This window comes from Neovison vison, chromosome 6 (genome assembly GCF_020171115.1).
Source record: "Neovison vison isolate M4711 chromosome 6, ASM_NN_V1, whole genome shotgun sequence".
Classification (NCBI taxonomy): domain Eukaryota; kingdom Metazoa; phylum Chordata; class Mammalia; order Carnivora; family Mustelidae; genus Neogale; species Neogale vison.
Window position 1 is genome coordinate 213,655,250 of NC_058096.1, and position 26,479 is coordinate 213,681,728.

Below are 26,479 nucleotides of genomic sequence, written 5' to 3' on the forward strand. Positions count from 1 at the left end.
ATGGGGCAAGGTGTCCACTCCAAACTTGGCTTCACATCAGCCTCTACAGGGGATCTGCTTCCAGCCCCATACCCACTCACCCGATAAGCAGCTTCTGGTGCTTTCTCCATGCTGGGGCAGATGCAGAGATGACGCCAACCCTGTCTTTGAGGCCTTGTCAGTCTGCCTGAGGCTTGTCCAGACCCAGCCTGACCAAGCCCTGTGTGAGGCAACCCCAAGGGGTGGGTAGTGGATTCTGTGAGGACAGTGAGTGTGAGTGATGGGTGAGAAAGCAGAAAGTCTGGGTGAAGTCAATGAGGTGCATGGTGGAAGGTGGGGGTCCTGGTGAGAGGGACAGACATCCAGAATGTTTGCTGAGCAGGAGTAAGTGGCTATGACTGGGAGTCTGTAAGGTGTGGGTTGTCTCCTGTACCCCAGGAATGGAAAGTGGGGACTGTGTGGTCAAAACAGTGCTGGGTGTTGGAAGGGTAGAGAGAGGGCAAGAGGCCAGGAGGGGCACACATACCTGAATGTGGGGGTCTTGGGTCTCTCTGAGATCAGAAGACAGAAGTCCTGGGGCTTAGACAGGTTGGTGGTTGTAGCCAGATTAGAGGCTGTGGGAGTTTGCGATTTCTGAGGCAGGAGATCAAGTAAGAGATGGCTTCAGGGGTCAGTGACCTGAGTAGTGGCATAGAGGAGCAAGCAGATGGGCAGGGATGGAGATCGGGCAAAGGCCAGGACCCCTGTGCTAGTGCTTTCAACACAGTGGGATGGAAGGTGGAAAATAAGCTGGGAAGCCCAGAGGAAAGTGATGAGAAAGTAGGCAGGCTCTGCCACAGATGGAGGCTTCAGGAGCAGTGGCAGCCTTAGTGGGGCAGGAGGAAAAGCCAAGGAAGGAAGAGAGGTGTGTTCAGGGAATGGCAGGAGTTCTGGAGAGCCCATCAGCCATGTATGGTGCAGAGAAGCCAAGAAGAGGAACACAGAGTGCTGAAGGGAGGAAAGCACAGGAGAAATAGAAAATAGGAACTGAAAAATATACCAACAATGTAATTTGTATGGAAACTTAAAAAAAATCTAAATACTCATGGTTGAAGAGAAAAATCACATTTCCTATTGTAAATTAGATTTAAAAAATATTTAAAATGGAACCATAATGGCTGGATTGATCTATCAATATTTGTGGGGTGCAACCAAAGTTGTACTTAGAGGAGAATGTATAGCTTTAAATGTACCTGTTTTAAAAGCCACAAAGAGGGTTCCCCTTTCTCCACATCCTCTCCAACACATGTTGTTTCCTGTTTTGTTAATTTTGGCCATTCTAACTGGTGTAAACAGGAAACAACATGTGTTGGAGAGGATGTGGAGAAAGGGGAATCCTCTTACACTGTTGGTGGGAATGCAGGTTGGTGCAGCCTCTTTGGAGAACAGTGTGGAGATTCCTCAAGAAATTAAAAATAGAGCTTCCCTATGACCCTGCAATTGCACTCCTGGGTATTTACCCCAAAGACACAGATGTCGTGAAAAGAAGGGCCATCTGTACCCCAATGTTTATAGCAGCAATGGCCACGGTCGCCAAACTATGGAAAGAACCAAGATGCCCTTCAACGGATGAATGGATAAGGAAGATGTGGTCCACATACACTATGGAGTATTATGCCTCCATAAGAAAGGATGAATACCCAACTTTTGTAGCAACATGGACGGGACTGGAAAAGATTATGCTGAGTGAAATAAGTCAAGCAGAGAAAGTCAATTATCATATGGTTTCACTTATTTGTGGAGCATAACCAATAGCATGGAGGACAAGGGGCGTTAGAGAGGAGAAGGGAATTTGGGTAAATTGGAAGGGGAGGTGAACCATGAGAGACTATGGACTCTGAAAAACAATCTGAGGGGTTTGAAGTGGCGGGGGGGTGGGAGGTTGGGGTACCAGGTGGTGGGTATTATAGAGGGCACGGATTGCATGGAGCACTGGGTGTGGTGAAAAAATAATGAATACTGTTTTTCTGAAAATAAATAAATTGGAAAAAAAAAGCCACAAAGAAATGAGCATTCAGCATAATGAAGCGGTAGAGAAAGAACACCGACTTGAGACTAAAGGACAGAGAGGGAGGTGTGTAGGAGAGTTCCAGGGGATGGCCGCCAAAGCCAGGGTCCCCTGTGGGCTTAGTGGGCACAGGGCACAGTCTGGTCCCGAAGGCAGCACCCGCGGTCAGAGAGTGGGTGGCCAGTGTTAGGCGTTAGACTGCCCTGGGGAAAGCTGTCACCAGGGCAGCCAGGGCCCCAGTTGAGGCCGGCCCACAGTCTAGCCCTTGTTTCCTCCCCTCCAGGAGATGTCATGGGGCCAACCCTGAACCACCTCAGCAACCTCCTGCGGCTGCCCTTTGGCTGCGGAGAGCAAAACATGATTCACTTTGCACCCAACATCTTTGTCCTAAAGTATCTGCAGAAAACCCGGCAGCTCAGCCCTGAGGTGGAGCAAGAGACCACGGACTACCTGGTACAAGGTACCAGGGGTTGGGGGGGGGTGTGCCCGGGTGGGTGGGGAGGGCATGGGGAGGGAGGCAGCCCATATGCCCGGCACAGCAGATGTGGAAGGGACCCAGGTGGGTGAAAGACGCCACTCGGGGTGGCCCTGTCTGGTCACTGTTAGCAGGAACCCAGTGTCTGCCCCGGTTGGGACACGGCTCTGAATGCCAGGAGTCAGCAATGGGGAGAGAAATGGTATCTATTAGAAATGCAGATTTTTTTTTTTTTTTAACATGAAGAGCAGCATAGGATGCCTCAGTGGCTCAGTTGGTGAAGGGGGTGCCTTTGGCTCAGGTCATGATCCTGGGATCCTGGGCTCAAGCCCCATGTCGGGCTCCCTGCTTAGCGGTGAGCTTGCTTCTCCCTCTCCCTCTGCCGCTCCCCCTGCTTGTGCTCTCTCTCTTTCTCAGTGTGTCAAAGAAATAAATTTAAAAATCTTTAAACAAAAAAGCAATATAAGCATTATAAAAAACATTTAGAAAAGAAAAATAATTTCCTATAATTGCATCCTGTCCCCGTGCCTGGTGAAAACATCTGAATTTCTGTGGCGTGGGTGTCCAGAGGTGAAATCGCTGGGTCAGGATGTGCTCACAGTCATTTTCCAGGCTACACTCTTTGTCCATCACTTACATTTACGGAAAACTTTTCTCTTGAATGTGGAGGGGGGTATTTCTAGTTTTTCTCCCCTACAAAATGCACCATTGAAAATCTTCAGCGATCATGGGGCCACCTAGGTGGCTCAGTGGGTTAAAGCCTCTGCCTTCAGCTCGAGTCATGATCCCAGGGTCCTGGGATTGAGCCCCACATCGGGCTCTCTGCTCATCAGGGAACCTGCTTCCTCCTCCTCTCTCTCTGCCTGCCTCTCTACCTACTTGTGATCTCTATCTGTCAAATAAATAAATAAAATCTTTAAAAAAAAAATCTTCAGCGATCAACAATACAGCACCGAACCTCTTCAGAAATAAATAAGACAGCACGGAACATCCTCAGAAATCAAGCAGCATCAAATATCTTCCATCACCAGGAATCAGAGCCTTAGGATGGGGTACAGCTACAAGTGTGTGGTGTAGGACCTCTTGAGTGCCCTGACCCGCCCCCTCTGCCATGTCTTGGCCCCATAGGAGGGGCACCCGGGAGGCTGTGGCCTCACCTCTGTCATGGACACCTGTTGTACGTCCTCAGGTAGAGCCTGTTCTCAGGGCCTCGGTTTCCTATCTGTGTAGCAAGGGAGTTCATCAGTTCATGCCAAGGTCCTGAGGCCTTCTGAGGTTTGCTTCTGGCCTTGGGCAGGAGCTGGAGCAAAGGGGAGGAAGGCGAGTATTTGACCCAGCTGTGTAGCTGGTGGTCACAGCAGGCACATGCATCTCCACCGTGCGGCCCCAAGTTGTCCTCCCAACAACCCCCAGGCTAATAGTTCTCATTTCCCACAGGAGCCAAGTGAGGCTCCTGGAAGCAGCCAGGCTCGGGCCCTGCAGGGGCGAGTGGTGGGGTCTCCTGGGACCCCAGGCTTGCCTGGGTGGGATTGGCTGGCCAGGGCACTAGGTCCCAGCCAGAGTGAGAGGAGAGCCTACCAAGCACCACCTTGGAAATTTTGCCTTTAAGAAGGACCAGAGTGTGCCCGACTCAGAGGATGTCAGGTCCTTCCCAGATGGGGAAACTGAGGCAAGCAAGAGCCTTGATACCTGAGGCGTCTGGAGTTCCCCCCTCCTGGCCTGTCAAGATTCCCTGTAGAAGATCTCCAAAAGCAGTCCTGATGATCCAGAACCATCGTTCTCAATGGGGAAAGGAAAGCGCAAGAGCTCATGGTGAATGTGAAAACTCTTGGATGGAAAGGCAAAGGCAGGGGTTGCCATGGGCCCAAAATCTGACTTGATAAAGGCTGACCAGAGACTGCTAGGAACCCCAAGAAGCCCACTTGGTCTGTGGCTGGGGACGCTCATGTTGCTGAACCCATGTGGGCTCCGGCCTTGAACGCCGCCCCCAGTCTGATGACTCCCTAGTCGTCCATGGCAGCCAGACGCTCCCTGAACAGCCAGATGCTGTGCCCTTCAGCCAGTGGGCATTTCAGATTCTACAAGCTTCCCATCAAGCCCCCTTCCCCGGTTTTCTGCCAGGCTTGCTAGTGTTCGTTTCCTGGGGTCGTGGTAACAAACACAGGCATGGCTTCTTGGAGTGCACTTTGTAGATGGGGCATTTTTTTTTTTTCCCCAAATTTGAGGTCTCTGGCAACCCTGCGTGCAAGCCTATCAGCTTCATGTTCCGAACAGCATTTGCTCACTTCCTGTTTCTATTGTCACATTTTGCTAATTTCCTCAATATTCCAAGCTTTGAAATTCTTTTTTTTTTTTTTAAGATTTTATTTATTTATTTGACAGAGAGAGATCACAAGTAGGCAGAGAGACAGGCACAAAGAGAGGGAGAAGCGGGCTTACCGCTGAGCAGAGAGCCCTACATGGGGCTCAATCCCAGGACCCTGAGATCAAGACCTGAGCCTAAAGCAGAGGTTTAACCCATGGAGCCACCCAGACACCCCCCAAGCTTTGAAATTCTTACTTTATTTGAATTGCTGTGATCTCATGCTAGAACTTGAACAAAGGGGCCATTGCTTCTTATGCATGAACAAAAAAATGTGGTTTCTTGAGCTGGAATCTACTCCTGGTGAAGATGCTTTGAAGATTGTTGAAATGACCACCAAGGGTTTAGAATATTCCAGAAATGGAGCTGATAAGGCAGCCTCAGGGTGTGAGAGGCCTGAGTCTTATTTTAAGAAACTGCCACAGTGGCCACCCCCCAGTGGGTCAGCAGACAGCGTGTGGAGCCGGGACCCTCCACCAGTTAAAAAAAAAAAATCAACGATTCAGGGAGTCTCAGTGGCTCAGTGGGTTAAGCCTCTGCCTTCAGCTCAGGTCATGATCTCAGGATCCTGGGACTGAGCCCTGCATCAGGCTTTCTGCTCAGCGAGGAGCCTGCTTCCTCCTCTCTCTCTACCTGCCTCTCTGCCTACTTGTGATCTCTCTCTCTCTCTCTCTGTCAAATAAATAAATAAATAATACTTAAAAAAAAAAAGATAAGGACTCACTGAAAGCTGCTATGATGATTAGCAATTTTTAGCCATAATATTTTCAAGTGAATTAAGGTGCCTAGATTGTTATTTTAGATGTGATGTTTTTGCAAACGTAATAGACCACAGTATAGTGTGAGCGTAACTTTACACATACTGGAAAACCCAGACGTTTGTTTGGCACAATTTATCGCAAGTTGACCTGGACCCAAACCCACAGCATTTCCCACGTTATGTCAGTACCACAAACTGCGTGGCTTAGAACAACGAGATTGTATCTGCTCGTAGCTCTGGAGGCCAGAAGTCCAAAATCAAGGCTCCAGGGTTGGTTCCATCTGGAGGCTCTGAGGGACACGGTCCTGGGCCTGCCTCTCTCCTGAATTCTGGGGCTCCAGGCATTCCTCGGCTTGGAGATGTGTCCCTCCCGCCCTTCCCTGCCTCCACCTTCATGGGACGTCCTCCCGCATCCACTTCTGTGCTTCTGCGCTTCTGCGGTCTCTTCTCTTCTAAGGACCCTGGTCATTGGATTTAGGCCCCGTCTTATTTCAGGATGAGCTCATCTGGAAGTCTTCAGCATGATCACAAGTGCAAAGACCCTTATTCCCATTAGGTCCCATTTTGAGGTTTCAGGTGGACATGAACTTGCGGGGGTGGGGGGGGTCACTGTCCACCTACACAGAGCTCCTTCAGCTGCTTTTGCCATCTCCCGGGGCAGAGCACCATCCTTCCAGCAGGTGAGGTGCAAACCTTGGTGCCCTCTGGATCTTTCTTTCCTCCTAGACCTGGCCCAGCTAAGCAGCTCTGCCCATACCACAGAAACCCTCCCTACCTGTTAGTACTCCGCGGTACAGGCCCATTGTCGTTGCTTGCCTGGACGGTGCCCACCTCCCATTTGCCCTGCTTCCTCCCCGGACCCTACAGACCACCCACTACATATGTCCCCTCACAGCCCTCCCCAGCTTACCCAGCCCGTGCCCCCTGCTGGCCTCATAATAAGGCTGAACACCTAGTGTGGCCTGGGTGGGTGCCTCACCTCCCTCCCCTGCCCCCTGGTTCTGCTCTGGCCCTTCTGGTGCCCTCTGTTCTCAGAGCACACCAGGCTCTCGTGGAGTAGTCCCCACTTGTGGGGACAGAGGGTGCTGCCTCGAGATGGTGCAGGTCACTGACCCCCGTGACTGAGGGCCTGTGTGTGACCAGGAGTTACAGAGAGGCCAGGTCAGGAAATGAGAGGAACAAAGTAGAGGTTTCATCCACACCCTTGGTGGAGCGCACTTTCCAGACTCCAGATGTGGGCGACCCGGGATATGAGTATTGCATCACGGGGTGGGGGTCGCAGGGACGGCCCCAGGTCACTGATCCCTCTGCCTCCCCCACAGGCTACCAGCGGCAGCTGACCTACAGGCACCCAGACGGCTCCTACAGTGCATTCGGGGAGCGGGACGCCTCGGGGAGCATGTGGTGAGTCCCCAATCCAGGGGCACGGCCACTGTGGCTCTCTAACCCAAAGCCGTAGCCTCCCATGATGCACCACATGGCCAAGAAGCTCGGGGCCAGATCCCTGGGGTGACCAGGAGACTGCCACAGTCCCAGCCCCCCGGAATTCAGAGGGCTGGATGTGGGCAGCTCTGCTGGCCTCTGAGGGTGGCAATGGGGGGAGTAGGGTGGCAGGGACAGTGATGATTTCTCATAGTTGTCTTTCTGGTGCTGTTGCTACACTGCCCCAAATAGAAGCTTTGCTCTCCAGCCTCTCGGGGGCCGGTCCTGGGTGCCTTGGGGCCTCTTCAAAGCTCAGTGGATCCAGAAACAGGGGTGATTGCAAGTAGGAGGGGACGGGAAAGGCCGTACCACTGCCCAGAGGCTGAGGTCTGGGGAGCATGTGGGCAGAGCAGCCTAGAGTCTGGTTTCTCTTGCAAGTGGCTCCCTTTGGCTTTGGGGTGACCAGGCCAGGGAGGGCCCGGTGTGGGGCTGCGTGCCCCTGGGTCTTGTTCCCTGGGATCCTCAGAGGTGGGCAGTTCGCATGATAGTGGATTTGCCATATCCATGTTGGGGCCTGCAGATACTGTGGGGGCACCCCAACTCCTGTCCCCAGATGGGGCTTTTCTTCCCTTGTGCCATCCCGGGAGCCCCTGCGGGGTCTGTGGGCCTGAAAACTGCCCTCCCCATTGTGAAGCTGACGCAGTGTCTACCGCACAGCAGCAGCGACACAGCTGGCTGAGCCCCACCGTGTGCAGTGATGCTCACCAGGCTCTAGAAAGCCGAACTGCCCAGAGACAGCATAGACACAGAGTGGGGATTCCACGGTCCCCGCGCTCCGTTGTGGGCCCCCCCCCCCCGCTCTGTCGTGGCCTCCCCGCCCTGGGCTGCCTGCTTTGGCGCAAGGTGTTTGGCCCCGCCCTCTGGCTCCCCGTGCTTCGGAGGTGGGAGCCAGTGCTCTGGCAGATGCAGGCGCCCCAAGGGCAAGAGAAAGGATGGGTTTGGGGATCAGGGAGGGAGAGTGGCCGGGATGAGCAGACCCTTGGGATAGGTGCATGCAGCCTCGGGGTTATGGGCTGTTTCACATTTTGGCAATTCACTGAAACAGAGCCTTGATTTTCATTCTCTTAACTTCTTTGTTGTTTTGGGTTTTTTTGTTGTTGGTGTTGAAGTAAGTATAACATAAGGTTTATGATTTTCACCACTTTTTAAAGTTTTTAAAATCTATTTATGAGAGAGAGGAAGCACAAGCAGGGGGAGGAGCAGAGGGAGAGGGAGAAGGAGGATCCCTGCTGAGCTCAGTCCCAGGACCCTGGGATCATGACCTGAGCACAAGGCAGACGCTTAACTGATAGTCACCCAGGTGCCCTCATCTTCACCATTTTCAAGTGTCCATTCTGGTGGCATTCAGTACATTCACGCTGTTGGGCAGCTGTCACCACTGTATGTCCCCAGAACTCTGTTTAATGTCGTAAATCTGAAACTCTCTCTATTACACGCATGGACTCCCCACCTCTAGCTCCATCCCCCGGACACCCCTGTTCTAGTTTCTGTCCCTTTGAATTTCGGGACCTCACGTGAGTGCGATCCTAGCATTCTTTCCTGCCCAGCGTGCTTCTCGGCTCACAGTGCGCTCGAGGTTCGCGCCTGCCGGAGCAGGAGTCAGCGTTTCTCCCCCTTAAGGCTGAATGATATCCCAGTGTGTGGAGGCACCCCGTCTTGTGAAGTTCTTCATCAATCTAGACACTCGGGTCGGCTCACTCTGTCCAGTTAGGGCCACAGAAGGGTCCAAGGATCTAAACATCTGGCTGCAAGGTCCCAGGAAAGACTGGAGATCTGCAAGGCAGAGGATCCCTTGGGGATTGGCAGTGGAGAGGCGACAAGGAACGTCTTCTGCACGAGTCAGGGGAGGCAGAGCTGGACCAGCTCCCAGGAAGGCCTTGAGCTCCAGACTGGGGCGCTGCCAGGGGACGGGGAGGGTCCAGGCAGGGAGACTGGTCTCTGCCATTGGGTCCTGCTGGGTGCCCAGACACTTCCCTGGAGCACTCACAGCAGCCCTTCGAGGACATGCTGACCCCTCCCGTGTCACAGGTGAGGAGGCGGAGACTCGGGGCCCTGCAGGGAGCAGGCACAACTCCTCAGGGGGCAGGCGGGAGGTGACCTTCCCCGCACAACCTCTCCAGCCCCTGGCCCTCCCAGCCCCTGCCTCGTCCCATTTCAGGCTCACAGCCTTTGTCCTGAAGTCCTTTGCGCAGGCGCGCAGCTTCATCTTCATCGACCCGCAGGAGCTGGCGGCTGCCAAGGTCTGGATCGTCAGGCAGCAGCGGGTGGACGGCTCCTTCCCGGCTGTGGGTAGGATCCTGAACAAGGACATCCAGGTGAGTGGCTCCTCGGCCCTGCTTCTGGCACCTTAGCCCTGCTCCCCGCTGCTGTCTGGGGCCCAGCGGGGGGGGGGGCGGGGGCGGTCCCCTCTGGCTCAGGGTGAGGCTCAAGTGTCCTCTCGCAGGGTGGGGTTCATGGCACCGTCCCGCTGACCGCCTACGTGGTGGCTGCGCTCCTGGAGACCGGCCTGGCCTCGGAGGTGAGCATGCCGCAGCTGGGGAGCGGTGGGCGGCTTTCCCCTGTAGGCTGGGCTTTATTTCTTCCTTGATGCCCTCCTGCTACTCCTTCTCTTGCTTTTCCGTGGTTCCTGGATGTCTCCCTTCCTGCAGCCTGAGCACTGAGAGGTTCCTGTGATAATTGTAGGGGATTTGGGGGAGCTGTACCCTGAGATCTCCCAGGACGATCTGATGCCTCCATCCCTGTTTGGGCAGTCATCTGGGGCTCGAGCAGGGTCCTGGCTGGTCAGGGAGTCCTATATAAAAACTTGGGAAAGTTTTTGGGAGAAGGGTTCTAGAACCTTCGTTTTCAGTTGGCACTGGAGCCAGTCAAGGTTAGGTGTCCCGGGGGACTCGGGAGCCATTGTGGCTTCTGTGAAGCAGGGGTGTGGGAAGCATGTTCCCCCTGCTGTGGGGGTGTCCATGGTGGACTCCAGCCCTGGGGGTAGGGACCCTAGCATTCCTAACAGCGTGTCAGTTCTGCGTCCTCTGATGATGAATTATGAGTAATAACGTTTCTCAGCCATTCTTGGCCTCCCGATCCAGATTTAATCCCTGGGTCTGGGGTTTGCCGAGGATCCCAAGATCCTCCATGCCCCATGCACTTTGCCTAGAGGGCCCCTTGCCCTGTGGTTAAAGGACTCAATTGTGTCTTCCTATCCTATTCTATCCTATCCTATCCTATCCTATCCCTATCCCTATCCTATCCTCAAATCCTAATCCCTATCTTAGCTCAGATCAGCTTGGGCCACCATAATGAAACATTACAGTCTGGGTGGCTTACACAACAGACATTTAATTCTCATGGTTCTAGAAACTGGGAAATCCAAGTCCACGTTCTGTTTGATTCAGTTCTTGGGGAGGACTCTTCCTGCCTTGGAGACCGCCACCTTCCTGCTGTGTCCACACAAGGCCTTTTCCTTGGTACATACATGTGGAGAGAGAGCAAGTTCTGGTGTGTCTCTTCTTCAAGGAAGGACCGTAATCCCATGTGGGGACTTCAGCTCACCTAAACCCGATACATCCCCAAGGCCCCACCTCCTAATATCATCACACTGGGGTTAGCGCTTCAACATATTGTGGTGGGGAGGCGCTGGCATTCGGTCCATAGGACCCCAGGACCTTGGAATGTGATCATATATGGAGATAGGACCTTTGAAGAGATAATCAAGTTAAAATGAGGCCGTTAGGATGGGTCCTAATCCAGTATGACTAGTGTCCTTATAAAAAGGGGCCGTAGGACACAGGTACACACAGAGGGAAGACAGCCAGCCACAAGCCCAGGGGAAAGGCCTGGAAAAGATCCTTCCCTCAGGGCCCTTGGAAGGAGCCAACGCTGCCCACACCTTGATCTCGGATTTCCACAAGACAGTATGTTTTTACTTTTTAAGCCTCCCTCTTCGTGGAACTTTGTTACACAGCCCAAGCAAACCCATATACGCTGCCACTGAGATGACCAGCTGTCCTGGTTGGCCGGGTCAGAGGGGTCCCAGGATGTGGGGCCAGTGGGGTCCTGCCCCTCTGAGCCTCAGGGACCTGGGTCCCTCAACATTCCTGAGGCGGCCCTCTCCTCCATGCTCTGGTAGTGGTTTTTATTTCAATGATATGGACATTCTGGTCGTTCTGACCCTGTCATGTGTTTAGAGCTGGGCCATGCTTGTCTTCGTTCACTCAAGAAGTTGAAGGCTCCTGGATTCGGGTCCGGGGCTGCTGTCACCAGAACCACAAACAACAGCTTACGACCACGGTTTATTCTGTCCTAGTTTGGGAAGCCAGGGGTCTGAAGTCAAGGGGCCAGCAAGGCTTAGAGCTCTCAAGGCTCGAAGGGAAAATCCTTCTAGGCCTCTTCAGTTCCTGGGGAGTTCCTGGCGTTTCTCATCTCCTGGCCGTGTTGCTCCAGCCTCTCCATGACCTCGTGCCTGCGTCTCTGTGTTCACTCTTCTTAGGGGGACCTCAGTCCTTACTGCAATGGTGCGGCCCCGTGCCGGGGCTGGGCTTGTGTGGGCCCGGCCAGGGATCTGCTGGACCTGCTCTGTCGTGTCTGGTTTCTGTCCTCCAGTGGGTCATGGTGGGCTGGGGGAAAGTGTGGTCAGAGTTGGTGGACTTCCTGGAGGTGGTGACCATCGAGATGAGGCCTAGAGGGTGAGGTGGGAATGGGCAGGGGGTCTCAGAAGCCAACTCGGTGATGGAATAGTTGGAACAGGGTGGTCAGGGCTCTGCCAACTTCCCCCAGAACTCCTCTGAGCTGATCTGCTGTTCTCAGACCCCATTTGGAAAAAGTTGGCCCCAACAGGAAGGGGATGGTGTTTTGAAAGCCAGGTCTAAGGCTGTGGGAGCCCCAGAAGGAGGCAAAATGAGAGTCTGTGAGCCATGCAGTCTCTCCCTTGGTGCGCCCTAGGAATCTGTGGGTGGGCGGGTGGGTGGGGGAACAGAGCAGCCTCCCAGGGCTCCACTACCCCCCCCTCATCCTGCAGGAGGAGAGGAGCGCCATTGCCAGAGCGCGGCATTTCCTGGAGTCCAGTGCGCCCCTGGCCACGGACCCCTACAGCAGCGCCCTCACCACCTACGCGCTGACCCTGCTCCGCAGCCCAGCAGCCCCCGCGGCCCTGCGGAAGCTCCGCAGCCTGGCCATCACGCAGGGTAGGGCCCCCCACCGCCACCCCGGAGGCCACTGTGGGGCCGGCCCACGGCGCACCCAGGAGGCAGCGCACGGACACATGCTTGGTTCTAAGGAGGCACACTTTGCTCACTCTGTTCAGTTTGTTACTTGTCACATCTCCTTAGTGGCTCCGTTTGATGAAATGACTTGAGCCCGAATGTCATTTTCCTCCCTTGTAAAATAAGGGGTGGCAACCCCCGCCCCAGGGAGGGCCCCCGCCCTCCACCGTTGGGTGAGCCTTGAGAAACCTTTTCCATCTTCAAGATGTCGGTCTCTCCATCGACCAAATGACTACCCACTATGTTTGGGGAGCCCCGGGTCGCAGAGACTTCTCAGACGGAGCCCCTTCCCTCCACCTCCGGCCCTCATCACACTCCCCACCTTCCCCAGCAGCTTCTCGGCTTATGATGTCACCTGAAGAATGCTTGCATTGCCAGGAAGAAAAAAAAAATAAGCAAAATTCTAAAACCACCCAATTGAATGACAGTGCCTAGGAGTCCCTGCTCGGCCAGGGGAGCGCTGATCTCTCTGGGGTCTCAGGGCCTTCTGCACTCATGTGAGCTCCGAATCCTTGGAGCCTTTGCAAGTAGCAAGTGGCTTCCTCAGTCCTGAGTAAGGACAGCTGGAGCCCCATCAGGGCCCCGTCAGGAGAGAGGCCGCTGATGTCTGCCAGGGATGCGGGAGGGATGGGGTCTGTCATGGAATTGCAGATGGGAGACAGCCCTAAGGCCCTTCTCTAATTTCATTTATTTATTTGACAGAGAGAGCGAGAGAGGGAACACACATGGGAGGAGTGGGAGAGGGAGAAACAGGCTTCCCGCTGAGCAGGGAGCCAGACGCAGGGCTGGATCCCAGGACCCTGGGATCATGACCTGAGCTGAAGGCAGACGCTTAACGACTGAGCCACCCAGGCGTCCCAACCCTAAGGCCCTTCTTGCCCCAGCCCTCCGCCCCTGGCACCCTCCTCCCCCTGATGTCCATCCCCACCTGCGCCCCCGATGTCTCTTCTTGAGGCCATATGCACTGACCCTCCCCAAGGGATGCCAGGCCGCAAACTGAACTGGGTCGTGGCCCCTGACCAGTCCTGGCCCCCTGCAGATGGGGTCACCCACTGGAGCCTGACGGGTTCCCGGGACACGGACAAGGATGCATTCCTGAGCTTCAGCGATGGAGTCTCTCGATCAGGTACTGGCCTGCTGCTTTGGGTGCTGGGTGCTGGGTCCTGGGTCCCAGCACTGAGAAGACCCCAGGCAGCCTCGTCTGTTGCAGTGGTCTCGGCTGAGGTGGAAATGACGGCTTACGCGCTGCTGACCTACACCCTCCTGGGTGATGTGGCCACTGCCCTGCCCGTGGTGAAGTGGCTGTCCCAGCAGCGGAATGCGCTTGGGGGCTTCTCCTCCACTCAGGTAAGTTGAGCAGGGCCCAAGGATGGGGCTCAGCTCCCAGCGGGGTTACTGAGGTTCAGGCTCGAGGCTCAGAGCTCACCAGGAAGCCACTGCCTGCTTCAGGTCCCAGGGTGACTCCTGGGGGACATGGAGTCCAGGGGAAGGCAGGGGGTGGAGCCTGAGGGTCTGATGCACTGGCGTTGGGACTGGGACCCAGCTTTTGCCTCTGCGGAGTTGCCAACCCATCATTAGGACCCCCAGTCCACGGATGTCTGCACCAGACTCACCCTCCATTCCAGCCACATGGGTCTCTGGCTGTCAGAGAGGGTCCACGCCTGGTGCCTCCAGTTTGGGCCACATGTCCCAGGGTGGGGGCAGGGGGCCCGCGGGCTGACCTGTCCCCGGGGCTGTCAGCACCTCCTTGTCTACCCCCAGGACACCTGCGTGGCTCTGCAGGCCCTGGCCGAGTATGCCATCTTGTCCCATGCTGGCAGTGTCAACCTCACCATCTCCCTGGCCTCCACCAACCTGGACTACCAGGAGACCTTCGAGCTGCATAGGGCCAACCAGAAGGTTCTGCAGACGGCGGCGGTGTGTATTCCTGGACCGGACGTTGGGGGCCCCACCCCGCTGCCCGCCCACTGCGGTGTGTCTGCGGAGGGCATCACGGTGTCCTCGCTCTTACAGATCCCCAGCCTCCCCACGGGGCTGTTCATGAGCGCCAGGGGAGAAGGCTGCTGCCTGATGCAGGTGAGTCTGTGGGGACACCGGGTGCTCGTGGGGGCATCTGGAACCTGGGGGCTCCAGGCTCAGACTGCGCCCCCTGCCATGCAGCTGTGGCTGTACCTCCTCTTGGGTGTGCCCCCCTCCCCCACAAAAATCCACCTGACTGGCACTTGATCCAGGGTCTCTGACCATAAGCAGACACCCTCCCCACCCCCGGAAGTGGCCCATGTTTACTCTCCCTGCTGCTGCTGGGACCAGGATGCCTCCCCCAGGCACGCCTCCCTCAGTCCCTGGTCCAGGATGCCTGAGCCTCGCCCTCCCTGCAGCCACCCAGTCGCCAGGCCCTGGGACTTAAGCTGCATTCTGGTCTTGTGGGCTCCGGCTAGAGGGCAGAGGGCAAGTCGGCTTGAAGACCCTGGAAGCCTCAGCTTCCCCATCTCGAAAACGGGAGCCAAGACAACACGGTGGCTAGGTGGGAGAGGCCCGGAGGCTGCGGCACCTGGGCTTGACAATCGTGCAAAGGGGATGGCAGTCGGATCTACACTTGCTTGGGCAGTTGTAGGGCAAAATGAAGTGAACAGTGGTCCCCATGTCTGTTGCGTATACCGCTTCCATCTTTATTCTGGCCATGCTGCTGCCTCTCCCCTCCCCCCACCCCGGGTTCCCTAAGCCTCCGTCCTCGCACACTCCCCAGATTGATGTCACCTACCACGTGCCAGACCCGGTGACCCAGCCAGCCTTCCAGCTGTTCGTGAGCCTGCAGGAGCCTGAGGCTGAACCACGGCGGACCCCCGCTCCCGCCTCCTCCGCTGATGATGATGACCCGGCAGCCGACCAGCATCAGCAGGAGTACCAGGTGACCCTGGAGGTGTGCACCAGGTAAGGCCACCTCCCCACTGGCCGACACCGTTGCCTGGGCCTCCGAGGAGGGCCATGTTTGAGGAGCATGGCCTCCAGGGACCGAGGCGCTGAGCAGATGCTCAGTCTGAGCCTGTGGATTGTGATGCTGTCAGCTAGAATGTCCGCGGCACAGCTCTGGCCCACTATGGTGGCTGGACCAGCCCTGGTGGTTCCTGCTGTGGTTGCAAGATAGGTCAGCAAGAGCCATCAGGGAACCTTGAGGGACGGGGTTCCATATCCACTGCTCCTGGAGGTTACCGGGCACACCCGGGGCTACACAGCGAGGTCACAGGCAGAAAGTCTGGACCTGGGTGGGGCTTTGCCTTTTATTGGGACAGAGAGTGGGGGCCTAGGGTTTCACCAGTCCCCTCTTATTGGCAAAATTTTAAAAAGATATACACAGGAATGAGGGAGCGGGAAGGGAAAAGCGGGTCAGTTATCTCGGGACCCAGGGTTTTCTAAAAGGGGAACTTCATGGCGGGGGCGGGGAGCACCTGGCTCCCTTGTCTAGGTGCTTATCTGTAGCTGGGTCACACAGCTGGCAATATGTTGATCCAAGATGGATGTGTTTGGGATGCATGCTTTTGCAATCAAATGCTTACTGTCAGGCACTTAACCGCAGATGGGTTTTAAAATGAGGAGGGAGATGGAAACTTCAAGATTGATGCAGCAGACCCCAGTGACAGGTGAGGCAGGTGGCCCAGGTGGGGACCGCTGTTCGTGGCCTCTGCCTGATGTGCCTGGGTCACAGAGGGTCTTCGGGGAGGGCACGGGCAGCTTCCCTTAGAGGATGCTCGTTACCTTGGTGACAATTTGGGAGCCCAGAGGTGGATGGTTGTCATGGCATCCAAAGCCCATTGGAGCTGCCAAGGCTGCCCTCCTTTGCCATGACCTTCAACCTGCCATCAACTGGGGTAGGGGGAGCAGGAAGCAGCCGGGCTGGCCCCAGCTCTCTGGCCCCATCAGGCCTGCTGGGGACGTCTTTATTCCTCTCTCAGATGTTTCAGAAAGAACCCCTGTGTGCCATCCAGTTATGGGCGTGCTCAGGCCACACCCCCACAGGAAGCCTCCCGAGGGGCTGTGGCTACCATGGCCCTTGGGTCCACAGTCTGGAGGTCCCTCTGTGAAGGTCAGCCACCCTCCTTGTCACCAGCACCTGGCACCAGGAGGGCCTGGCCTGGAGCAAGCCCCAGAGGCCAGTTATGCACACCCCATGTCACAGAAGGGGACATGAAGGGCTGTCCCTGGGCAGTGACTGGGGATCCCTGTTCACTGCGGCTCCCGTGGCCCCACAGAGCCGCTTCCTGTGCTGGGGACATAGCGTGGGGTTCAGGGCAAGCACGGCCCAGAGTCAGCAGGCCTCAGGCTCAGAGCCCTCCGCAAAGCCCTCTCCTTACGGTCTTAGGGTCTCGGGTGTGAAATGGGCTGACCGGTCGCCCAGCCAGCTGTGTTTGTACTGATGGGCCACATGGCCAGGCCCAGGGTGGGCTCCCTAGGACTTCAGCTGTGGGGATTATGAGTGTCAGAGGGGACTGTGAGTTCCATCTCGGGGCTTAAGCTCCAGGGCCTGTCTCTCCTCTCATTGGAAGGTGGCTGCATGCGGGGTCCTCCAATATGGCCGTCCTGGAGGTGCCCCTACTCTCGGGCTTCCGGGTGGACCGCGAGAGCCTGGAGCAGGTGAGGTGGCGCCGGTAGGCGGGAGCCCGGCAGTCTCTAGCTGACTGCCCTGTCCAGGTTGCAAATTCCCAGTCCTTCATAATTAATTTTTTTTTTTTTTTTTTGCCTTTCTGGGCAGAGTTGGTTCTTTGGGGCCAGTCACCCGCTGAGGGGTAGGTGGGGAGGAATGGGATCCAGGTGGTGGAGGGGGGATTCAGCAAACATGGGTGAGCTGTAGGGACAACACCCTGGTTCTCCAGAAACCTGCCACTGCCCTCAAATTCCAGGGAGACCAGTCCCATGTCCCCTTTTGTGTGTGGGAGGCACAAAGAGGGCGGTGCTGTCGTGCCCAAGGCCGGAGGAGGTCTGCAGTGTGGGGAGGATGGAGAAGGAAAGGCAGGCTGCCCCTAGGGGGTGGGGGTGATCAGGGAGGCTGGGCAGAGCACCAGGGTAAGGAGAAGGGCCCGCACAGAGGACTTGGGTTTTTACATCAAAAATGGGGATGTCCCAGGCTGGATGGTGGCTGAATGTCGCGGCTGAGGTCAAAGCAGGTGGCCTGGCTCAGCCGGGCACTAGAGCTGGGGCTGGTACAGGGAGGCTGCAGGAAGGGAAGGGGAGGGAAGGGAAGGCAGGAGCTTGGGGGAGGGGTAACCAGCCTCACATCCCCTCTCCCCAGCCCTGGGTGGGCTGTCAAGTTCTGGGGAGCTTTGACCACCATCCCTTGGCCCTGGCCCCGACCCCCATGGGGACTTGCTGGATGACCACAGGCAAGTGGCCAGCCTCTGGGGCTTTGGCCCACCTCCCACTGACCAGTGCAGGCCCCGCAGAGACGGGAGTGGGGGAGGAGGAAGCTGGCACTGGGGGAGGGACTGGGTGCACCCTGACCTCTGGCTTCCTTGCCAGCTGCTCTTTGACAAGCATTTCACGCTGAAAAGGTACGAGGTGGCCGGACGCAGAGTGCTCTTCTACTTTGATGAGGTACTGTTCTGGGGTGGGGGCGCGGGCAGGGGTGGAGGCTTCTACAGTACCCACGTGGGTGAGGGTAGAGAGCTGTCAGGGCGGTTTTGGCAACCATTTCATAGCATGAAAAAGAAACGGGGACAGTCCATCCAGGTAGAGATGGTGCAGCTGGTGGCTTAGTGCCCCAGCCAGCTCACCTGGGTGGAAAAAGTTGGGAGGGGATGAGATAGTGTTCAGACACAAAGAAGGAATGCAGAGCGGATGCATATAGATGAACCTGGAAAACATGCGGAGTGAAAGAAGCCAGACGCAAAAGGCTTGGTAGTGTGTAACACCGTGTATATGAAATGTCCAGAACAGGTAAATCCATAGAAACACACAGCAAATTGGTGGGGGGAGGGGGCGGGAGTGGGCAGTCAAAGACCAGCAGAGATGTTTTCCCAGGTAGGATGGAAGGACCCACGGGATTGAGTGGAATCAGGTTTCTGTGTTTCACGCCTCCTGGGTACCCCAGTTCTGGGGGCCCATGCTTTGATGCATAGCAGAGCATAGGGGCTGTAGCTTATCCCTGAACCCAGTGGCCCCAGCCAGGTCCGAGCCGGTCTGCTAACCCCGCAGATCCCCAGCCGGTGCCTGACCTGCGTGCGGTTCCGGGCGCTGCGTGAACATGTGGTGGGCAGGACATCCGCGCTGCCAGTCTCTGTGTACGACTACTATGAGCCTGGTAGGCCCGCGCTCACCCGCACCCCCAGCTCGATTCCTCATCTTGTCACCCCATCACTTGGTCACTCTTCCCCTGCCTCGTCCCGCAGCCTTCGAAGCCACGCGCTTCTACAACGTCAGTGCCCGAAGTCCGCTTGCCCAGGAGCTTTGCGCGGGACCGGCGTGCAACGAGGTGGAGCGCGCTCCCGCCCAGGGCCCGGGTGAGTGCGCGGGCCACTGCCTCCCCTACCACCAGCCACCTCGACCGTCCTCTTGGAGCTCAGATCAGAGCGGGGAAGCGGGGTCCCCAAGCCGAGGAGGACAGCTTGGTAAAGGCAGAAGGACAGACCTCGGTCAAGGGAGCACACTTTGGGGGCGGGGCAGAGAGGGGCGGGGCCGGGAGGTGGGCAGGGGCGGGCCGAGAGGGCTGTTGGGCGGGCGATGGGAAGGGGCGGGGCCGAGCGGGCTGTGGGCGGATAGTGGGAGGGGGCGGGGCCAGGAGGGGGCAGGGGCGGGCCGAACGGATTGTGGGAGAACAGCAGGGAGGGGCGGGGCCGAGTAAGATGTGGGCGGGCAGTGGGAAGGGGCGTGGTCGAGCGGGCTGTGGGCGGGCGGTGAGGAGGGACAGGGCCGAGCTGGGGTGTACGTGAGACTGGGAGAGGGTGGGGCCGATTGGGGTGGGAGCGCTTCCAGAGCAGAACCCGTGGTGCCCCTTCTTCCACAAACCAGAGGTGTAGGAACTGCAGGTCCCTGGCCATGAAGTGAGTGAGTGGCCACAGCAAAATTCTGGGTGGGACTGGGACCCTATTCTTTATTTTTTAAACATTTTGAAATAAGTTTAGACTGCCTTCGTTGATAACTTTTATTTGTTTTCGCAAATAGTAGGCAAATACTTTGCATGAAATTCCACCAGATCAGGGCTCATGGACTCCAGTAACTGTCGCGCCCCAGTCCCCACCCTGTGAAAGGTGGTAATCCCTGCCCCGAGGGAATTTTCCCTCACTCCAGCGCCGACCAGCTGGGGGTTGGGGTCCCGAAGACCCTGCCGACTTCGCTTCGCCCTCAGGCTGGTCCCCGGTTGAGCGGGGTCCTGTGGCCTCCCCAGAGGAGGGGGCGAAGATTACGCGCTGTGGCTGCGCCCGCGACTGTAGCGCCGGTGGGGACCCGGTGTGCGGCTCCAATGGAGTCGTCTACACCAGCGCCTGCCACCTGCAGGAGGCTGCCTGCCTAGGCCGCGCCAGATTGGAGCCCGTGTCCCCTAGCCACTGTGCCCTCGGTGAGGACCCACCTTGGGTCTGGCATCTGGGACCCCAGCTCCCCCTGGACATAGTGCATTGCCCTATCTTCTTCATCACCTCTCCCTCCTGCCTATCGTCTCCTCCCCATCACCTCCTCCTCCTCCGTTTCTCCAACACCTTCTCCCCTTCCCCACCATCACCTCCTCCTCCTCCCCATCACCTCCTCCCTCCTGTCTAGCATCACTCTCTTCTTCCTCTCCTCTCCCCTTACCCCCACCCCTCCCTCTCTCACAGCCCTTGATTCCCTTTCCCTGATCCTCCCAGCTTTCCCCACAATGGTGGCCCCTGCATCTCTCCTCCAGTCTCTGTCTTCCTGTCTCTGTTCCTTAGGCTTTGTGTCCTCCCCCATCTCTGGTTCCTTGTGTCTGGGTTTCTGTGGCTCCTCAGTCTTGCTGAGTCTCTCCCCACCTCCACCCAAAGTTTGTGCCTTTCTGCATCTACCCATCTCTGAGCTCTGTGCCCCCTTCCCTCACTCTTGTGACCTCCCACTTCCTGCCTGTTATCTCCTTTTCACGGTCCACACACACACACCCCCCCCCCCCCCCCCCCCCCGTCTCCCTCCAGTGCGCTCCTACCGACCTAGCCCCACCTTCCTTCCAGAGCAGCTGACACCAGCCTCTGCCTCCTACAGCTATGACTATGACCCAGCTCTCCCAGATGCTGGGCACCTGGCAGCCGGCCATGGCCATGAGGTGATGGACTTGGAAGGGGAGGCAGAGGACAGGTGAGAACCAAGCCCCCCCCCACCAATGCCTTCCCCCTACTTGCCCTGGACCTAACAGGGAGTGACAGTGACCATTAGACAGGTCAGCCTGCAGGTTTCCAGGAACAACCAATGGGGGATCCATTCTCTCTTCTCCCCACAGTCCAACACACATCAGAGAACAGCCTGTATGAGCATGGTGAGGCCGAGTCTCCCGAGGACACAACCCAAGGACACACCTTCCCCATGGGGCACCCTGGGACCCTGTTAAAGAAAGAAATTATTCACGATGCTTGTTAAGATGGCAGGGAAGACTGTTCAAGGGAGGGGACTGGAGATAGGAAGCAGGATCCTGCGGTGGGGTCTAGCAATAGAGAGGAAGACAGGACCCAGCTCTGAATACTGCAAGAAAACGTGGGGGTTTATAGCCAAGGGCCAGGGGAGGGGGGTGTCAGTGGACACCGGCACTTGGTCCGTGTGTACTTAAGATAATGACGGGTAGAACTGGGCTGATGGCTGTTGTTTCAATATTTGTTCCATTTTTTCTTTCACGTGCCCCTTTTGCACTTATGGAATACTTTTGTAGCATTTTGTTTTGATTCAGTTCCGGGGATTAGAATATACACCCTTAAAGTTTGCAGTTTACTTGTTCATTTCCCTGCTGTCACAACTGAGTCTGCAGTTTCCCCCCACGGAGAGCTTTGGGTCATCACCACCATAGACAAGATATGCAACAGCTGCCCTTTGAGAGCCGCACCCCCCCCTTCCCCAACCCCACCGGAGAGTCGTCTGTCATTCTGGGAATGCTGTGTAAACGGAATCCTCTTGAGATTGGCTTTTCTCACTTAGCATTCCCTTGCCATCCGCCCACGTTGTGCGGGTCAGAAGTAAACAAGCTGTCCCAGCACTGTGACCCGGTAGGGGTGGGCAGGGTCCTGAGTGTCCTCTCCAGGGCGGATGCATCTGTTCCAATGGACAGAGGCAGCCAGGCTGGGCCATTGACGTGGAGGCGGGTTTAGCAAAGGGCATGCCGGTGCCCCGCAGGCCTGGCAGCCACGCTGTCTTTCTCTTTTCCTCTCTCCAGTCAGAGCGGCTTCTCTTCCTAACGCTCTGAGCAGGAGGACTTGACCTGGCTGCATCCTGTCCCTGTCGGCACCCCCAGAGGGGGGCCACTGATGGAAGAGCTCTCTTGACTCTGCCCCTGGTGACCCTGGCTTCCAAATGAACCTGATGCCCAGAACGCAAAGACCTGCCTCGATGGATGACGGGTCTCCTCCAGCCCTCTGTCAACAGCAGGGTCGGCCTCGATCCCCCCCGCCTCCCCAGCTGCACTTGGGGCTGGGCAACCCACTCCTCGGGCCAGAGCAGCTCCCGCTCCAGGAGACAGGATGTTCCTGAGAAGGACCTGTGGCCAAAGGCCTCTGATGAAAGAGACACGATGACATTTAACCAAATCAGGGACATAGATGGCATCCATCCCCTCATCACCAACTTCGAAGTGAAACAGGCCACCTTTCTCCAAAATGCAAAGCTTAGGCTCCCTTTGGGGCACCTGGGCTGCTGAGCCCCTGGACCTAGACCTCGAATTGTCCCCTAATGATCACAGTCCCCACACCCCTCCATCTTACCCCAGGGGTCCCCGAATGTTTGGTGCTGACAGCACTAGGCCCTCAGGGAAAGCCTCAGGGCCTCAACCCCTGAGCCCCTGACTTCCTGGCGTCCCACATGGGGACTGCTCTCTCCCAGCATCCTGGAGGGGGAGACCAGCTCTGCAACCAGACCTGCCTTCTGCCAGTGGGGGAGGTGGGGGGCGGTGGGGGTGGGGGTGTGTGCGGGGGTTGTGCCTCTCAGCTGTGGTCACATTCCTTTTTGTGATCCTCAGGGGACGACTGTTTCTGGTCCCGCAATGGCATGGCCTGTCTTCTCCCCTGTGCGGTGGTATTTATTGCTGCCAACACTGCTCATCTCTGACCTCCAGCAGGGACAGCACAGAAACCCTGAGGGCACTACCCAGCCACTGGGTCCCTGGTGTGCCACCCCGGCCACTTCCCGCTTCCCTTACCCCCACCCGCACCCCTGCCCGCTGTGGAGGCCACTCCCGTAATAAAAGCTCCTGTAATAAAAGCTCACTTCCAGAGTCACAGACAGGCTTTGGCCTGGGGGAGGGGGCAGCCCAGAGGGTGGGAGCCCTAGCTCCCATCAGGCCCCACGGCACCTCTGTTCTCCGGTCTCCAGCTCGGCCTTTTGGAGCCGGTGGAGAGGAGTGTTTCAAATACCTGCACCCCAACATAATCGTAGGCTCCTATGCATTTGTAAGAAATTATGCCAGTACAGAGAGGTCCCGGGTACTGTTCACCCAGCCGCCCCCCCACCTGCGGTGACATCTTGGGAAACTCCTACTTGGTCAACCACGCTGTTGACATGGATACACTGCGCTGATCTTACACTTCCCCAGGCTCGCCGGCACGTGCGTGTGTCCTAGGGCTCCCTGCCCACTGGCTCATTTTTCCCTAAGCCAGATACATATGGGTCCTGATGGGGAGCCCAAGAATGGCCCCCACTTCCCTCTGTCTTGGGGAAGCCTGCTTACTCCCACAGTTGATGCCTCCATGACTCTGGACACAGTGCTCAATGCTGCTCTCCAGGGTGGGGTCAGTGGCTCCCCTTCCCCACGTGGTAGGTACCCTTCCCCTGCATTCAGAAACAGCTCAGACCCAGGGTAAACAGCTCCGGGAGGGGGCGGCTATAGCCCTCTCTCCCACCAGGCCCATCCATCCACTCTGCAGTTGCCCACCCACCTGGTCCTGGGGTGGTGGGGGACATTAACATCAAGAAGAGTCAGACCTTGGGTTAGGAGGAAGAGGTACTGTCCGCCGCCAGGGTGACAGAGAGGGTGACAGTCCTGTGTGTCCCAATGACAGGCCACACCAGGCCTTTGGGGAGAAGAATGAGGGCTTCTACAGTGATTGTCCAGGAGATTCCCCACGCCCTGAAGCCCATCCCAGAGCTAGACCCTGGGCTATGGGGAAGGAGGACTGCCAACCAGCCTCCTGGTCACCTGGGCCATAAGGGAGTGGGGACCCAAGCCTTCTCCTGGGAGGGGTCCTGCACCTGGTGCACACGAGCATCAGCCTTGCCTCCACCCCACCTTGGACGCAATGGAGCAGGCTGGTCCTGGGAATATGCATTTAACCCCCATATTAATTTTTTTTGCACTGCTCTAACTAAAAAACACAAAACAGGTGACTTAAAACAACAAATTTATTCTCTGACAGTTCTGGAGGCCATAAGCTTGAGATCAAGGGGTGGGCAGGGTTCGCTTCTTCAGGGGGACTCCGAGGGAGGGTGTCTCAGGCTGCCCACCTGGCTTCTGGTGGCTGCTAGCCGTCGTCCTGTTTCCTGGCTGCGGCTGCGTCACCCCCATGTCTGCCTTCGGATTCAGATGACCTCCTTCCCTGTGTGTATGTGTGGCCTCTCCATATAAGGACACTGGTCACAGGGGATTTAGGGTCTCCCCCTACGCCAGTGTGACCAAATTGTAATAACACCTGCAAAGGGACCCTATTTCCAGATAAGCTCCCATTCAAGGGTTCCCCATAGATGTGAATTGGGAGGGAGATCCCCCGTTCCACCCCCTACAACCCACCTCTCCATTTGCCGCGCCTTCTGCAGGGGGCGTCACACGAGTGAGGTGGACCGTGTGCCCTGGGTTCCCCCCTCCCTGGAGGCTGTGGAGGCGCCCTGAGCCCCGCAGAGCAGCCCCTCCCGCACCTTGTCCCTGAACTCCACAGACACGTAGTAGTAGATGAAGGGGTCCACGCAGCTGTTGAGGGTGCTGAGAGCCAGGCTGGGCACGTAGGCGGCGTACAGGTCGCCCCAGGCGCCGGGGCGCGGGTCAGAGTAGTGCAGCAGCAGCAGGACGTTGCTGGGCACGAAGAAGGCCAGGGCCGAGGCCAGCACGAGCGCGGTGAGCATCCGCGCGTGCCCGTAGCGCGGGCCCCCGGCCGCCAGCGCACACAGGGTGGCCCCGTAGCTCAGCAGCATGACCAGCAGCGGCAGGAAGCAGCCGAGCACCGCCAGGCAGAGGAAGGCGGGTCGCCAGTAGGAGGCCTGAGCACCCACGGGCAGCGCGTCGTGGCACAGCACGTGGTCCGAGTGCGACAAGCGGAAGGTCTGCTGCTGCAGCGCCAGGGGCAGCGCCAGGGCGACGGCCACCACCCAGGCCGCGGCGCAGAGCCCGGTGGCCAGGCGCCAGCCTCGCAGGGTGAGGGCGCGGAAGGGGTGCACCACGCCGAGGTAGCGGTCCAGGCTGACGGCCGCCAGCAGCAGCACCGAGCCGTACATGTGGCCGTAAAGCGCGGCGGTGGTCGCGCGGCAGGCGGCCTCGCCGAACGGCCAGTGCTGGTTCTGCAGGTGGTAGGCGACTCGCAGCGGCAGCGTCAAAGCCAGCAGGAGGTCAGCGGCCGCCAGGTTCATCAGCAGCATGGTGGAGGGCAGCCGCGGCACCCGGGTGGCCAGCACCCACAGCGCCAGACCGTTGGCGGGCAGCCCCACCAGCAGGGTCAGCCCGTAGAGCGCAGGCACCAGCCTCGTGGACACCCAGCCCAGCAGCAGTGCCCGAGAGCTGTCTGGGAGTTCCAGAATGTTGCTGTTGTTGGCCCAGAGCTGACCCGGGAAGCTGCGTGGGTGCGGGGAGTGAGGGGTCTCCTCCTGGGGCCCGGTGAAGGGCCCCAGTGTGCCATCTGGGGGAAAGGGGATACAGGTGTTGAGAGTCTGGGAGTTTCCTCCACCTACACTGCCCCCAAACCCCTGATGCTTCCTTGGGTGGGGGGCTACAGTCCAGGCCCCAACTCTCAGGAGCCCTCAGCTTGGTGGGTTAGAGCTGGACACAGCCCTGTGGGCTCAGGACTGGGCTGGAGGAACCCCCCTCCCCAATTCCCTGTCTCCTACTCCTCAACTGTAGGCCTCCCTCCAGTTCCAAGACAGGCCCAAGGTCACTCACCATTATCTCCTCCCGCGCTCCCCATCTCATCGTAGGTGAGAGTGTTCTGGCTGTCATCTTCCAGGCTGAACCCCAGCACCACAGGCCACAGCAGTGCAAGTGCCCACATGCTGTCAAAGCTCGGCACAGCCAGCTGCTCTGGGCTATGGCCGCTGACCTCAGGCTTCCTGCCTGGCTGACCCCCACCCCCAGCTTCCTGACTGCCAGTGGAGGAGTGGACAGGGCCCAGGGAGATAAACCAGCCCCTGCCCCCACAAGCCTGTGGCAGCCGTGGTATGGGCTGAGGAGGCCTGGTGACTAGAGTCATACACAACGCGAGGTCTGGGTGCTGGGCCGGCGAGATGGGGGAGGAAGTTCCAGGCTGCAGTTCCCTCCTTCAGCCTTTGTCCAGCCCAGAAAGCCTCTATGGGCCAAGTGGCTACTTCCTGCTGCCCAGTCGTGTCTGCAGCCCCTGTTCCCATGACAGCCCGCCAGGTCACGTACTCAGGGGTTCTTGGCCCTTCCTGAAACCTCTCCCCATCTCTTGTCTGTGCCTGGCTGGATCACAGCCCTGCCTCCCAGGTCATAGATCAGAGCACGTGACTGATCTCTCCCTGTTCGAGCACCCCAGGTCCCCTCTGGGGGCCGCCTGCCTTATTGTGGCCTCCCTCATTCCCCGGCACGCTGCCCTGGGCGGGCGGGCCCAAAGCGAGGTACAGAGAGGGGAGGCACTTTGTGAGGCTGTAGTCCACTGAAGGTATCTGAAGAGGTCTTAGTCCTCGGCCCGGACCCCTGATGCTGACCTATGCTATCCTGGGAGTGGAGACGAGCCCCTTCGTCCCCCTTCGGTCCTGGCTCTATCCTCAGCCC

General features: G+C 57.6%; 2 protein-coding genes across 8 annotated transcripts in view; one reads left to right on the forward strand and one right to left on the reverse strand.

Moving 5' to 3' along the window:
• CPAMD8 (C3 and PZP like alpha-2-macroglobulin domain containing 8) overlaps positions 1–22,417 on the forward strand; it is a 71,464-nt gene extending 49,047 nt beyond the window's left edge. For 3 of the 7 annotated variants that reach the window (XM_044253982.1, XM_044253988.1, XM_044253989.1), the window contains 17 exons: positions 2,310–2,486; positions 6,946–7,027; positions 9,264–9,420; positions 9,549–9,623; positions 12,114–12,279; positions 13,397–13,483; positions 13,568–13,704; positions 14,119–14,274; positions 14,371–14,433; positions 15,104–15,288; positions 16,899–16,986; positions 17,869–17,943; positions 18,544–18,649; positions 18,738–18,848; positions 19,694–19,903; positions 20,526–20,649; positions 20,792–21,266. In XM_044253982.1, coding sequence (XP_044109917.1) covers positions 2,310–2,486; positions 6,946–7,027; positions 9,264–9,420; positions 9,549–9,623; positions 12,114–12,279; positions 13,397–13,483; positions 13,568–13,704; positions 14,119–14,274; positions 14,371–14,433; positions 15,104–15,288; positions 16,899–16,986; positions 17,869–17,943; positions 18,544–18,649; positions 18,738–18,848; positions 19,694–19,903; positions 20,526–20,649; positions 20,792–20,822 — 2,030 coding nt within the window. In that variant the 3' untranslated portion in view covers positions 20,823–21,266. Of the gene's footprint in view, positions 1–2,309; positions 2,487–6,945; positions 7,028–9,263; positions 9,421–9,548; positions 9,624–12,113; positions 12,280–13,396; positions 13,484–13,567; positions 13,705–14,118; positions 14,275–14,370; positions 14,434–15,103; positions 15,289–16,898; positions 16,987–17,868; positions 17,944–18,543; positions 18,650–18,737; positions 18,849–19,693; positions 19,904–20,525; positions 20,650–20,791; positions 21,267–21,712 lie in introns of those variants that run through there. The other 4 variants (XM_044253983.1, XM_044253985.1, XM_044253986.1 and 1 more) reach the window with 4 other exon arrangements.
• A 1,889-nt stretch (positions 22,418–24,306) lies between these two features.
• Positions 24,307–25,937, reverse strand: F2RL3 (F2R like thrombin or trypsin receptor 3). Its single transcript, XM_044255356.1, has 2 exons — positions 25,631–25,937; positions 24,307–25,370 (listed from the first exon to the last, which is right to left on the reverse strand). The coding sequence occupies exons 1-2, from the start codon at positions 25,935–25,937 to the stop codon at positions 24,307–24,309; spliced, it is 1,371 nt and encodes a 456-aa protein (XP_044111291.1).
• Between the last annotated feature and the right edge of the window lie 542 nt (positions 25,938–26,479).